The 12301-nt window shown below is 52.5% G+C and overlaps 4 protein-coding genes across 4 annotated transcripts; 1 reads left to right on the top strand and 3 right to left on the bottom strand.

The window, feature by feature from the left end:
- Positions 1-249: 249 nt before the first annotated feature.
- On the top strand, positions 250-3237 carry PV09_01770 (uncharacterized protein). The gene is made up of 2 exons (XM_016354712.1): positions 250-1272; positions 1322-3237. The coding sequence occupies exons 1-2, from the start codon at positions 496-498 to the stop codon at positions 3161-3163; spliced, it is 2619 nt and encodes an 872-aa protein (XP_016217724.1). The 5' UTR covers positions 250-495; the 3' UTR covers positions 3164-3237.
- Positions 3238-3270: 33 nt separating this feature from the next.
- PV09_01769 (uncharacterized protein) lies at positions 3271-5123 on the bottom strand. The gene is made up of 2 exons (XM_016354711.1): positions 4222-5123; positions 3271-4158 (listed from the first exon to the last, which is right to left on the bottom strand). Exons 1-2 carry the CDS (start codon positions 4711-4713, stop codon positions 3427-3429), a joined length of 1224 nt encoding a protein of 407 aa, XP_016217723.1. The 5' UTR covers positions 4714-5123; the 3' UTR covers positions 3271-3426.
- A 376-nt stretch (positions 5124-5499) lies between these two features.
- Positions 5500-8876, bottom strand: PV09_01768 (uncharacterized protein). The gene is made up of 5 exons (XM_016354710.1): positions 8796-8876; positions 7192-8713; positions 6692-7139; positions 6158-6640; positions 5500-6101 (listed from the first exon to the last, which is right to left on the bottom strand). Exons 2-5 carry the CDS (start codon positions 8370-8372, stop codon positions 5754-5756), a joined length of 2460 nt encoding a protein of 819 aa, XP_016217722.1. The 5' UTR covers positions 8373-8713; positions 8796-8876; the 3' UTR covers positions 5500-5753.
- A 1561-nt stretch (positions 8877-10437) lies between these two features.
- Positions 10438-12288, bottom strand: PV09_01767 (protein disulfide-isomerase domain). Its single transcript, XM_016354709.1, has 3 exons — positions 12054-12288; positions 11997-12004; positions 10438-11945 (listed from the first exon to the last, which is right to left on the bottom strand). The coding sequence occupies exons 1-3, from the start codon at positions 12201-12203 to the stop codon at positions 10571-10573; spliced, it is 1533 nt and encodes a 510-aa protein (XP_016217721.1). The 5' UTR covers positions 12204-12288; the 3' UTR covers positions 10438-10570.
- Positions 12289-12301: the final 13 nt, after the last annotated feature.

Raw genomic sequence — 12301 nt, 5'->3', positions numbered from 1 at the left:
GTTGGAGCTTCCTCTGACGAAGGCCTGTGGCGTTCAAACTGTTGGGAAGCAAAACGCACCATATGAAGAGGTTAAACAACTACAGAATCGCACACGCAATACGTGTTACCGGCTTTTTGCGGATCAAGGTTGCGAGTGTCAAGAACCGATGGTCGGTTGATGCAGACCTTTGAATCGAGGTGGGGCTGACATCATTGGGCCGCCAGCGCGTTGATTGGCTGCCACGAGCTGCAAGTCGCGTCGAGGTTTGGCGACCTTTGCTCATCTCGTGCCGGACGAGAAAACAAGCACGACTTCTTACAGCATAGCAATTGCTGCCTCTAACCCCCTCAATTAAGACATACGAGCTTCGCCTGCAGCTTAGCGGCGTCGTGTCGGGCCGGATTTTTTCGAGCAACCTTTTCTTTTTCCACTGTCTTTCTCTCCATGTTCTATCGCGTCCAGAGCGCGTCTCAAGCCCGATAGCGAGTCCGTTTTGTCGGCGAAAGGGCGACAATGTATCTCCCTCGAAGCCTCATCTCGCTCTTGTACACGCACCTGATAAACAAACACCATGCGTTGTCGCCGCCTGTCTTGCTGCTCGTCTCGCTGGATCCGGACGCGTTATGCGCCTGCCGAATCTTGACGGCTCTGTTCAAGCGGGACTATATTCCGCACAAAATCCAGCCGATCTCTGGCTATGGCGACCTTGCCCGGGCAGGTGAGGAGCTTGTCCGGCCCATGCGTACAACGGATGGAGGAAGCGGAGGTGTAGTGGTCTGCCTGGGCGTAGGTGGATTAGTGGATCTGGAAGCTATGCTTGGACTTGAGGTCGATGAAGATGGCCAGGGAGGTATGGGTGATGTCGAAGTTTGGGTCATTGATTCGCGAAGACCATGGAACCTGAGCAATGTGTTCGGTGTGCAGAGCTTAGGCTCTCCGGCGGCGGACGGCCAGGTTGTACCGCACGTTGAGGGGGTGCAACAGGGCAGGATCACCGAGAAGTATACACCAGGGAAAGGAGGGATCGTCGTTTTCGACGACGGCGATATCGAAGATGAGCTCGGCGCAGAGAGAGAGGCGTACTGCGCGCTGGCGGAGATGCCTGAGCTTGGCGAGGAGGATCTGGACGACTCGGATGTCAACGAGGTTGCAGAATCCGAGGCAGATGAGGAGAGGATTCCGGATTCTGCGCAGCCAGGGCAAAAGAGGAAGTCCCCTTCGGCTGAGGACAACGATTCGGAGAGTGAGGCAGATGAAGGGACGCCACGGAAACGAAGGAGGAGTAACTCGGTACGGTAAATGACCCAACTAGCTATATTGCAGCTGACAAAGCTCTTAGAACTCCTCAATAGATACAACGCCCGAACGGCCGGCTCGACGTGGATTGATGATCACATCACACCAACGATCAGATCCAGATCCTCTCGTTCGCTCGGATTCACCCTCGTCTGTGGCTCCAGCGCCATCTAGAGATCAGCAACCCTCTGCGCGAAAGTTAAGAAGACAACTGTTGAAGTTGCGTAGAAAGCACGACGCGGTCATCAACGCGTATCAAAACCTTGGAACGTCGTATTCGGAACCGATCTCGTCGCTTATGTACAGTCTGGCATCGGAGCTTGGACGTGAAGATAACGACTTGCTGTGGCAGGCCATTGTCGGAGTCAGCAGCCTCGAATTGGCCGGGAAAACGAACAACGGTGTTGGCCTGGCACCAGTTTCGACGTCAGGAACAACATCGAGCTGGACGCGTGACCGAGGCGAGCGTATACGATCCGTATTACGCGACGAAGTGCGAAGATTGAACCCCACGGATCTCAAAGACATTGCACGCGTCGAGAGCATGGGCGACGCGAACGGCATCATCCAAACGCATGCACGGAGCCCGAATGATAATTCAATCCGGCTCTCTCCAGAACCCCGACTTCTCCTAGTACGGCATTGGAGTCTGTACGACAGCATGAAGCATTCGCCATTCTTGGGCACAAAACTGCATATCTGGAGCGAGGCAGGCAGAAAACGCTTGGATAAGCTATTGGCGAAGATGGGCATCAGCTTGACGCAGGGCAAGCAGAATTACACGCACATGGACATGGAGCTCAAGAGGGGGCTCCGGGAACGGCTTCTAAAGTATGCCCCAATGTACGGACTGGATGGTTTGGTCCCGCCACAAGTGAGTCGTGGCGTGGGAGGCAAAGAAGGCTGGGGTTTCGTACGTTGCTGGGGTTGGAAAGCTTGTCTCAGCGCACTTGATGTTGGTGTCATTATCGGTGCCATTCTCGAAGTCGGCGACATGGACGATAAGCTTAAAGCCGCTCTTGACATGCCACCACCAGTTTCCCGTCACAACTCTGGCAGAGAGACGCCTCGAACTCAGGAGGAAACACCTGTTCAGGAAGAGGTGCAGACGATGGATGAGAAGCGGGAAGACGCAATTACCAAGCGATTCTGGACAGCGTACGACGCACTGGACAAAGTCTCCATCTTGACCGAACACATCCCTACTGCACAGCATTTGCACAGAGCAATCTTGCGAACAGGATCTTCTCTCCTCGAAAAGAGGCAAATTCGTCATCTGCGAGCGTTCCGTATCGGCGTTGTCAAGGAAGGCCCAGACGTGCAGCTTTTTACTCACCCAGGCGCACTTATCAAACTCGCTTTGTGGGTAGCAGAAGCCATCACAGAAATGGAAGGCTCAAAGGGCCGAAAGGGCGGTGAGCTTGTCATGGCAGGCTTGGATGAGGCCCGCGGCGTGTATGTCGTCGTTGGTCTCGGCGGAGGGGCTGATGTGGTCAAACAAAGAGAGATTCAACAACGACGTGAAGAAAAACGCAAGGAAAAGGAGAGGAAACGCGAAGAGCGCAAAGCTGAAAAGGAACGGAAGAAGAGGCTGAAGCGAGAACGATATGAGGCCAATGGTCTGGAGTGGGACTCTGACCTCGAAGAGGAGGATGATACTGAAGATGAAGACAGCGAATCTGAGAGCGAAGATGAGCTTGATTACGAGGAGACTGCAAACAAGGGCAAGGGCCTTAATAGGTTCGGCATTGCTTTCAGCGAGGCAGTGGATGAGACAGGCGCGAGAGTGAGACAGGATAGCTTCGAGCATTGCGTCGTGGAAGTCAAGAAGGAGGATCTGAGTAGTTTTCTGGAGGCACTTAGCCTGAAAGCCGTGGTAGGATAAATAACTGCGAACTCCGCGTGGACGACGCTGCGCGACGTGATCACGACAGTGAATTGGGGCTGGTTTGTCTCTGGGCTTTTTTTTTTTTTTTTTTTTTTTTTGGAATACGGGGAACCACTTCACGATATGCACAAACAGCTCGCTCGCATTAACATCGGCATAGCTATGGCGTTTTAGAGACCCAAATCCAAGACATACTATTTTACGACAACGCTTTTAAGCGACGCGGTTAAGCACTTTTTTTAAAGATTCAATATTTCACATTACACGACACCTTCCTGTTTGTTCCTCTCCCGGTGAGCATTATACGCATTTACCATCTCTTTAGGCCATAGCAGCCGCTTCAGTCCAAACCAGGGGGTGTTGACTGGAGAAGGGCCGGTGTAAACCAATAAGTCATACAGGAACGCTCCAAAAAAACATCCGCAAAACGGCGCTACCATGGGGATCCAGAAATAGTAGCCACCGGCGCTCCACACCTCGTGACCGTATCCCACAATGTAGCTGAAGAGACGAGGGCCAAAGTCTCGCGCCAGGTTTATGGCATAGCCGGTTTCCCAGCCGAAGCAAGCGCCTAGTCCAAAGATGAGGAAAAAGAGCGCGAGCGGAAACCAGTTCCCTCCGCCCTTGGACACGCCGTTGTTGGTGTCGTCCTTGAGGGCGAGAATGACGAGCATGAGGATGCTGCTCGCGATGAACTCGGAGAAGAACATGCTCGTTTTGGTCATGAACGAGGCAGGGTAGGTGCAGAATATGCCCGCCGTTGCGTTCGGGCTGGGCGGCACCGTTCTGACGCCGTGGCCTTCGAAGGCGTTGATGGCGTTGATGTAATTTGCATACACGATGCCAGCGGCGACGAAGCCGCCGAGGAACTGCGCGACGAAGTACACGGGAAACCTCCGCCAGGGCAGGCCTCTGAAGTAGCAGTTGGCGAAGGTGACGGCGGGGTTGAGGTAGGCACCTGAGTCGCCAGCGACGTAGATGCCGAGCATGACCTATGGAGACATCTCTTGTGTTAGGACGCAGGCTGGGAGCAGATTTCCAAGGCAGAAACTCACACCGAGGCCCCAGCCCCACGAGATGGATTGGTAGCTGCCGAACCCGTCGCCGCCTGGTGCGCTCGTCGAGCCGGTGCTGAGAAGGACCTGCGCCACGCTTCCGTTGCCGAAGAGGACGAGGATCATGACGCCGAGGAACTCCGCAAAGGGCTCTCGGAGGGCGAGGCGGATTCTGCTCCATAGATAATCCTGGTGCGGCGCGGTGTCGTGCGTCTCGTCAATCGGTGCCAACGGATGGAGGCCCAAAGCACTTCGCAAGCCCGTCATGCGATGCGAGGTTTTCGCGGTCTCAAGGCGGCGGGCGGCCGCCGATCCACTGCTATGGGCCGTTGGCAGCGCCGCGAGGTTGTCCGGGTCTGATCTGGTCCATTGACTCGGGCTGTCCTTGCTGAACACTTCCGTTGTGCCCATGTTGGGCCACTCTCCCACGTTCTCTGGAAGGGTATCCCGGACACGATCGTGGTTCGACGACGGACTGCGTTCTTCCGCCATCCTTTCCGTCCCAGTAGCGTCTCGAACTGAAAAGAAAAAAAAATCTGAAAAGGAGTTCTTTCTAAGAATTAATGTAGGGCAAGTACTGCAGGGATGACTAAACGCGTCTGACGGCCACTCACAGCGGACGACGGCACATTTCCGACCACGCAGAGGGGGTAGAGGAAGAAGAGAACGAGCATGGCACAGGCAATAGACCGGGCTCTCCCCATGGTTTATAACAGAAGAAAACCCCCTTCGCACAGAGAAAGTATGCTCCAGCCTCTGCGAACTATGACGTTGTTACAACCCGATGATGACTTTCGGACATGGGCTCGTACGCGATGTGGAGGTGGCTTGTGGTTTGATCGTGGATTGCGTCAAAGCTATGCTTTTCGTTGCCCCGACGCTTTACACCTATCGACGTCCGGCAGTTCAATCGCCAATCAGAGACGAGAAACTGGATCAAAAAAAAAGGGGCGGATGTACGGTCCAGAACGGTTTTCCCTTTTAAAAAAAATATTCAATAAAAAAAAAACCGAAAACGGTCGCCCAAGTTTTTGAGAAGTTTAGTTTTTCTGCAACGGTTCAGCGCCGAGTGAAGATCTACCAGACCGAAACCAGAGCAAGATCGTCGGCCAAGACAGTCGAACACGGTGGAGAACAACCTCCAGCGCTTCCTTTTTTGGTTGCTCGTCCTGTTCGGCGGTCGATCGAGTACCCGCCAAAAGGGATGGAAATGGCAAAGGCGGCGTACGCTTGTGCTCCTCGCCAAAGGTAAGACGGCCCGAATGCAACAAGTTTCTTCGATTTCTTAAAAAGGTTTGAGGTAGACCAAGAAGGCAAAAAGAGGCCCGTGAGTGTCTCACCGGCGAGTGGATTACACACATTACAATATTATCCTGGTTTGTCCGCTATTCTTCCGACCGTTATCCCAATCCCAATCCCAGTAATTGGTATCATATACCCATGTGAAAGCCCTCTCTTCGATGCGCCCAAGCTTAGATTGCATGCGATTTTGAACTTCGGCTGTGCCAGGTGATGAGAGAACACTTGCTACGTTACAGGCCCGAATCGATCTGGTCGGGAACGTTGCCAGCTGCCTCCCATGCCGCCCAGTCGACACATGTTTGTTCGAGGGCGGAAGGCACCTGGTACGTGATCGCATCGGGCCTTTCCAAAATGTTGACATAGAGCCCAGCGCTCACGTGCCAGGCGATGTGGCAGTGCAACGGCCACAGACCTGGATTATCCATCTTGAACTGTATCACCGCATAGCCGTTGCCATCGCTCGTTGCCCCTGGCAGGTAATGGACATCTCGAGCCTGCGTATCCGAGGGGTTGACGATAGTGCCGTCCCATGTCCCGACTCCGTCCGCGAGGACGTTGAAATCGTGACCGTGAAGATGCTTCAAAACAGTTAGATCAAGCGAATCTCGCGTGAGGCGACAGGCGTCAAACTTACCATGGGATGCGGGAACGCAAATGTGTTCTCGAAGATGATGCGGATAGAGCTCTTGGACGAATCAAACGTATACACGTTCCAATCAGACTCGAATGTTGTGTTGCCGCCGATAATCTGGTCGAGTAGATTGACGTTGTAGTCCGCGTGGAATGTCGAGTTATTCATGAACCACACAAAGTTTGTGCCATTGGATGCGAACTCCATAGTGATAGTCTGGGTGAAAACATCCGCATCATCATCAAGCGCGATCGGGCACAAAGCTCGCGTCAAGCTCAGATCGTCATTTTGGCACCTCAAAAGCTGGTCGCTGGTGGCATCGCTCGTGGACGTCGGTTCCGAATCGGTGTCTGCGCCGTCGTAGTAGACAGCAGCAACGCCTTCGGTGACGACACCGGACGTGAGAGCACATCCAGTTCCCGCCAATGCATTGCCGCCGGTAGCACGCATCCAGTATGAATCCCCGGCACTACCGGTTGCCTCAACCTTCGTCATGGTTAGCTATCGTATACCTTGTCTACCAGGAAAGAAACATACAATAATGTCCGAACGCTGTCCGACGCCAACGGTCACGACATTCGTTGTGTAAGGGACGATCGGCACGAAGTCGTTCGCAATGACTGTCAGATTGTGGCCATCGATGTGGAACTTGAGAATGGCCTCGGCCGAAGGGTTGATAAGACGCATGCGGTACTTCTTGCCAGGAGTGAATTGGAACTTGGATATACCCGCGTTGGCAGTGCAGACAGCGGTGGTATTGTCACACGGGTAGTTCATCTTTCCGTTAATCAAAATGTTATCGGAAAGTGGTAGGCCACCGGCCATCGTAGTTTCAACTAGAGAGTAGTAGTCCGCGTGGTACCAATCATTGATGAAAACAGGCCCTAGATCCTCGTCGTAGCAAGCACCCGGGATCTGAGGACCGTGAACGACGACTGGCCCAAGAGCGCCACCAGCGTACTGAGAGCTATAGTGAGAATGATACCTAAACCAATTAGTTTAAAGATTACTCCAGCAATGCTATCTATCTGTCTCACCAGCTGGTCCCAATGTGGTCCGCACGGTAGGTGTATGTCACACTCTTGCCAGGGGCAATGGGACACTGTTGCACCGAAGGCACACCGTCGTAATATGGAGTTTCCTGCTGCAGAAACCCGTGCCAGTGCAACGAGGTTCCTTCACCTTGCTCTTGAGAATATTCGGGGAGGTCGTTTGTCACAGTGACTTGAATCCAATCGCCCCAGTTTGCCTCGATGAGCGGGCCAGGGAACTGATTGTTGACGACTAGGCCATTCTTCTGGACACCATCTGGCGCAATCGTGGCATAGGCTACTGTAAATTCATAGGTGCGCGTGACTCCCGTGTCCGGCATCTTGCTAGCACAGAACGCTGCCGTATTGTTTGCAGAGCAGCTTGGCGCCGAACTAGACGGCGATGCAGAGCTTGATGAGCTTGACGTGACCAAGCTGAACGAGGTTGTGCTCTTTGTGCCATTTGACGAGGCGCTGTAGGTAGGATATGCTGAGTACGCCGCAGAGGTGTAATGTACGCCAGAGACGTACGAAGAGGAGACAGCTGAAGTATAGTACGATCCAGAGCCCGACTTCGAGGACGAGGCTGAGTAGCCGCTTCCAAGGTACGAGGACAGTCGAGGGCAGTCGATCAGGCCCCACTGGGAGTCGCCGTTCGTTTCTTCTTGAGACAATCCGGGGGTAAGATCCTTCCCCACCTGTTGCCAAGCAGGGGACTTGTACTCGCTAGCAGAATATCCGCCCGATGGTTTCGGAGCCTTGGTCGGCAGCGGCGGAGGAGTCGATGCTCCGCTGCTTGGCTTTCCGGGCCAGTCGACATAATACGGGATAAAGTCGTTGGGGTTGTAAAATGGGCCGTTCGGATTCAAAGAACTCGGAGAAAAGGTAGGAAAGGTGACGCCAGGATAAGTGAAGTCCGAGGGAGGTGTGTACTGTTGAGTGACGGCTTCTACACTGTCCGTGGCAGCCCATGAGCCTTCCGCGGCACTTGTGGTCGCAGTGCTCGCCGCAGCGGCGTTGGCGACAGACGTCGTCTGTTCCCAGCCTTCGCCGACGGTGACGGTAGTGTACACCGTTGTCGTTGTCCTCACGCAAGTATCATCGTTTCCCGGAAATGGAACAGCACGAACTGATGAAAGAAATGAGAGACTGGAAAGTGCAAAAGCATAACGAGTGATCGCTGCCATACTATAACCAATGGCAGCCAACGAATGACTGTATTAGAAATGAAATAACGAATGACTGAGGTAGGAAATGAGAATGGAAGCATACAGCAAGGTTGGTCACGATCAGTATTTATTTCGATTCAGCATCAACCACCGTCTCCCAACTAATTCGAAGCCACCCGAAAGCGCCATGTTGAGTGTTGTCCCTGCCAAGAAGTTGAAGAGAAAAGAAGTATGTATTTTGCAGAGACGTTCATAGGAAATGGTCAGACAGAGTACGAAAATAGCTGCGTATGCACGAACAGGAGATCCACAGAAAGATGCGGCCAGGTGATCCCAGCCCAAGTGCAGATGTACCGTTGCTGGATTAAGCTTTAGCAAAGGAAAGCCGCGCAGCTTTGTTACCGCTTGTGGGGATGGCCGCGAGGAAGAAAGCTTACGTACGACTAGCATATCTGGTTCAGGTCTGGTGGTGTTGTTCGCTTGTTTCGACGCCACTGACGCGTCATCCAACGACAGGCGCTGTTCGCACCCGTAGACTACACGCGCCCGATACCTTCTGCAGTTTTAAGCCTCAATCCAGCGGCGGGTTCCTGCGTTAGAAATGAAAGTAAAAAGAGAACCAGAAGATCTGACTCCGCAGGCGCTTCCTGTGCAGAGTCCACGTCTTGCATCTAAGCCGTCATCACGACCCGTTAGTGACGCTAACACGAGGACGTGTTGAGGGTTGCATAGCTGCTCCTAATCAACTTCGACCCGCGTATTCGACGATTTGACTTAGAAGGGGCGAAAAGTCCACAGGCTACAGAAGCCATTTTCGTGGTGCTGACATGGTCTGTTCAACGCAGCGAACAGCATCTCACCCCGGCTCACAAACTGCCTGCAAAAAGACACTGTTAATCTCGAGCCAGTCAGCGACGTGGAGGTGCCCCTTGCATGAGTAATTGTGGCTCGTCGTTTCGATCCATCTGCGTGGGAAGTAAAAACCCCTGTGAGACGGGCCTAGTAGTTTTGAGTGGCGTCTGGTTGTACGACCTGTTTTTGGACCCCTTGATGAATTTTCACATAATCCCAACCTTGTATTCTTACCAATAATGTCATAGACTTGTGCTTTCCGCGAGGACAAGTCCAGTTGAGCCGGACGTGAGTCCGTGATCTGGGCTGACTCAGCTTTTGTCGAGGCCGCCACGAAAGGCCTCAGTAGTAGTAGTTCTAGCGTTTGATTCCCTTGCCTCAGATCGATGAGAAGACGGGTGTTGATCATTGATTGCACACTATTCAACTCCACACAATTCATAAAGGAGATCTAAGCTTATCAGAAAACCTCCCCTGAAACATACTCCATCCTGTGCAATCTTTTGATAGAGAGAGAGCAGCACGAAGAGTGCCCTGTAGTCAAAGCGAGTGCGATCAAGTACCGAGGGCGAGATTGATCTCCTGCATATTGTTTCAGGGGCACTTCTTGATCTGTTGTCTCACCCGAAAGATACGGTGACCTCCATCGGATTATTTGTCTTTGCCTCCGCACGATGAGATACTCTTCCGTCATGACTGGTTGCTGCTGTCGCGTGCTGTCGCGCGTGGCTTGGTGCCGAGAAAAAAAAATTGCGACGATGAAGCCAGCTAGCCAGCCATCTAAGACGCCTTCTGGGAATTCCGAGTACGCTAGACGTTTCCTAATCGTGCGCTAACGAGGCCGCGTAGTTGGCCGTAGATTCTTCAGCCATCAGATATGCCGTCAACCACGGTCACTGGATGTCTTTTCTAAAGGAGAGCTCGGCCGCGTTGAGCCTGTCGGTGTGGATTGCGGTGCCTGTGTGCGATCAATTAGTTGCTTATTGAAGCGAGAGAACCAGGACACTGCTCCCTGATGTGAAAATCGTCCTTCTGGACCGGAGCGAGTCAAGCATTTTGAAGCATCAACTTATCTCGTCGAGGGCAACAAGAATGGAAACGCCGGTGAGCTTTAAGGATCCCTGCGTGTGCCGCCTACGACGAGATCCTCCTAGTGCTCGCTTCGGGTGCAGCTCGGGAAAGAATAAAAAAAGAAGAAAAGAAAAAAAAAGATATCAAAACAATCAGTAGGTGTCAGGTTCATCAAGACGAGCACGTCGATTTGAAAATATCCCGAATTATTCCCAACTCCAAATTTATGACAACGCTAAGGGGAAGCACTAAGTACACATGATCACGAGTCCAGATGTGTGACATTCTGGTCCCTACAACTCATCCTTGACGTCCTCCTTCCATGGCTCATCAACGATCTCCTCAATCTCTTCAATAATGATCGGGCCGCCATCCGTCACAATTTTGGGGGCCGCGAGTGGCTCTTCAGAAGCTTCGGGGACAGGGACCTCTGACTTCGGTGTGGTGTAGTCTGCATCGCTGATCAAATGCTCCGGTAGCTTCTCTTTCCTGCCCTCATTCATCTTGATGGAATCGACCCAGTCGCTGAGTTCTGCCACTCCAAATGTTTCCCCTTCGTACCTGCGCACCCAAGACCTTTTCGCATTCGTGGCGATGATCTCTACAGCGTTTGCTTTCAGCGAAAGAGCCTCTCGGATTGAAGACGCCAGAGGATTTGCGTCTGAAACAGCGTAGAATGGGAAGATACCACGACCTGACAACCGATGGCGGATGTCGCTCAGATTTGAAATGGCTAATTCTGCAGAATTCGAAGTTCCATCCTCCTTCCCGTCTTCTCTCGGCACAAGGACAAGAACGCACGTCTTGGCTTTAGGGTTGAGACATTTTGTATGTAGCTCGGATTCCGTGTTGAGGTATTCAAGCGATCGGATAGGTTCTGCAGCTTCAACTGGCTTGGCAAAATCCGCGGTCGTGTCTGATGACGGCTTCGTCTCCTCTTCAAGGGTCTCTGAAGATGAGTCGACGGGCTCGGACGAAGTATCCTCGGAACGATCGGAAGCATATTGCTTGAAACCCTTTTCCGCCTTCTTATCCTTCTTAGGCTTGGACTTCTTAACTCCTTCTGGCGCCGGATCTGGGTTAGGTAATATGGAAGTGCTCTCTGTGATAAACTTGCTCATGGCTTCCTTTTTGAGATCTCCACTGTAGACGAGTGGTTCCTCTGAACCGGCTGGAACTACAACGAATGTGGGAAATTTGGTGATACCGTACTTGGCGACAGTGTCTTTCTCTTTGTCTCGTACCTGCGCTACCGATACACTACCAAGATAGTCGATTGCCAGTGATTTGAGCAAAGCGCTCGTTGTACCTTTGTCGCTGAATAGAATGGCTTTCGCCTTGCCATTGGCCTCCTTGAGCCACTCATCCATGGTCGTGTCCGTGACGCGCTTAACGTGGTTGGGAATCTTCTCAACGACTGCATCGACGATGGCCTTTGCGGTACGAGCTCCCTGGTAATCCTCGATGATGGGTCGTCCCGGCTTTTTGCCTGGTCGAACGATCTTCAAGGTTGGGAAACCCTGAACACCCATGCTACCGCAGAATGGCTTATTTGCATCGTCATCACAGTCGACCGCAGCAACTTTGGCCAGCCCTTTGAGGTTTTGTGCGGCCTTTTCATAAGCCGGCTGCAGATTTTTACAGTGCCCACACCACGGTGCATAGAATCTTGATGAGATCAATAAAGAGTGTCATGATCCAGCATCACTACGCACTTACTCAACGATCTATCCGGCGATTAATGAGCTGTCCGTCGAGTAGAACCGGGTCACTTACGGAGGTATAATTCGATTGTGCAATGAGCGTGTCATATGTTTTCCCCGTGATGGAGAGCACTGCTGAACTTTTTGGATATAGTCCAGCGTGAGCGGGCGTTGAGAAGATTGCAGCGGCTGCTGCAAGGGCAAGAGACGTAGATAGTGCCATGGTTTTCGAATCAGAGCTATTTTGAGATCATGACTGCCTTTGACGTTGGACTCACACAGGTATATATATGTATCACGAAGACTCCGTAGTTGCAAGTT

The sequence above is a fragment of the Verruconis gallopava genome (assembly GCF_000836295.1).
Source record: "Verruconis gallopava strain CBS 43764 unplaced genomic scaffold supercont1.4, whole genome shotgun sequence".
Taxonomy (NCBI): domain Eukaryota; kingdom Fungi; phylum Ascomycota; class Dothideomycetes; order Venturiales; family Sympoventuriaceae; genus Verruconis; species Verruconis gallopava.
The sequence above is the reverse complement of the archived record's forward strand: the minus strand, read 5'-3'. Positions and strand labels throughout refer to the sequence as shown.

Coding starts and splice junctions, on each gene's coding strand:
- PV09_01770 (XM_016354712.1), top strand. CDS start 496: ATGTATCTCCCTCGAAGCCTCATCTCGCTCTTGTACACGCACCTGATA. Junction 1,273..1,321: donor AACGAAGGAGGAGTAACTCG/GTACGGTAAATG, acceptor CAAAGCTCTTAG/AACTCCTCAATAGATACAAC.
- PV09_01769 (XM_016354711.1), bottom strand. CDS start 4,713: ATGGCGGAAGAACGCAGTCCGTCGTCGAACCACGATCGTGTCCGGGAT. Junction 4,159..4,221: donor CGTGGGGCTGGGGCCTCGGT/GTGAGTTTCTGC, acceptor ATGTCTCCATAG/GTCATGCTCGGCATCTACGT.
- PV09_01768 (XM_016354710.1), bottom strand. CDS start 8,372: ATGGCAGCGATCACTCGTTATGCTTTTGCACTTTCCAGTCTCTCATTT. Junction 7,140..7,191: donor GACCACATTGGGACCAGCTG/GTGAGACAGATA, acceptor TAATTGGTTTAG/GTATCATTCTCACTATAGCT. Junction 6,102..6,157: donor TTGCGTTCCCGCATCCCATG/GTAAGTTTGACG, acceptor ACTGTTTTGAAG/CATCTTCACGGTCACGATTT.
- PV09_01767 (XM_016354709.1), bottom strand. CDS start 12,203: ATGGCACTATCTACGTCTCTTGCCCTTGCAGCAGCCGCTGCAATCTTC.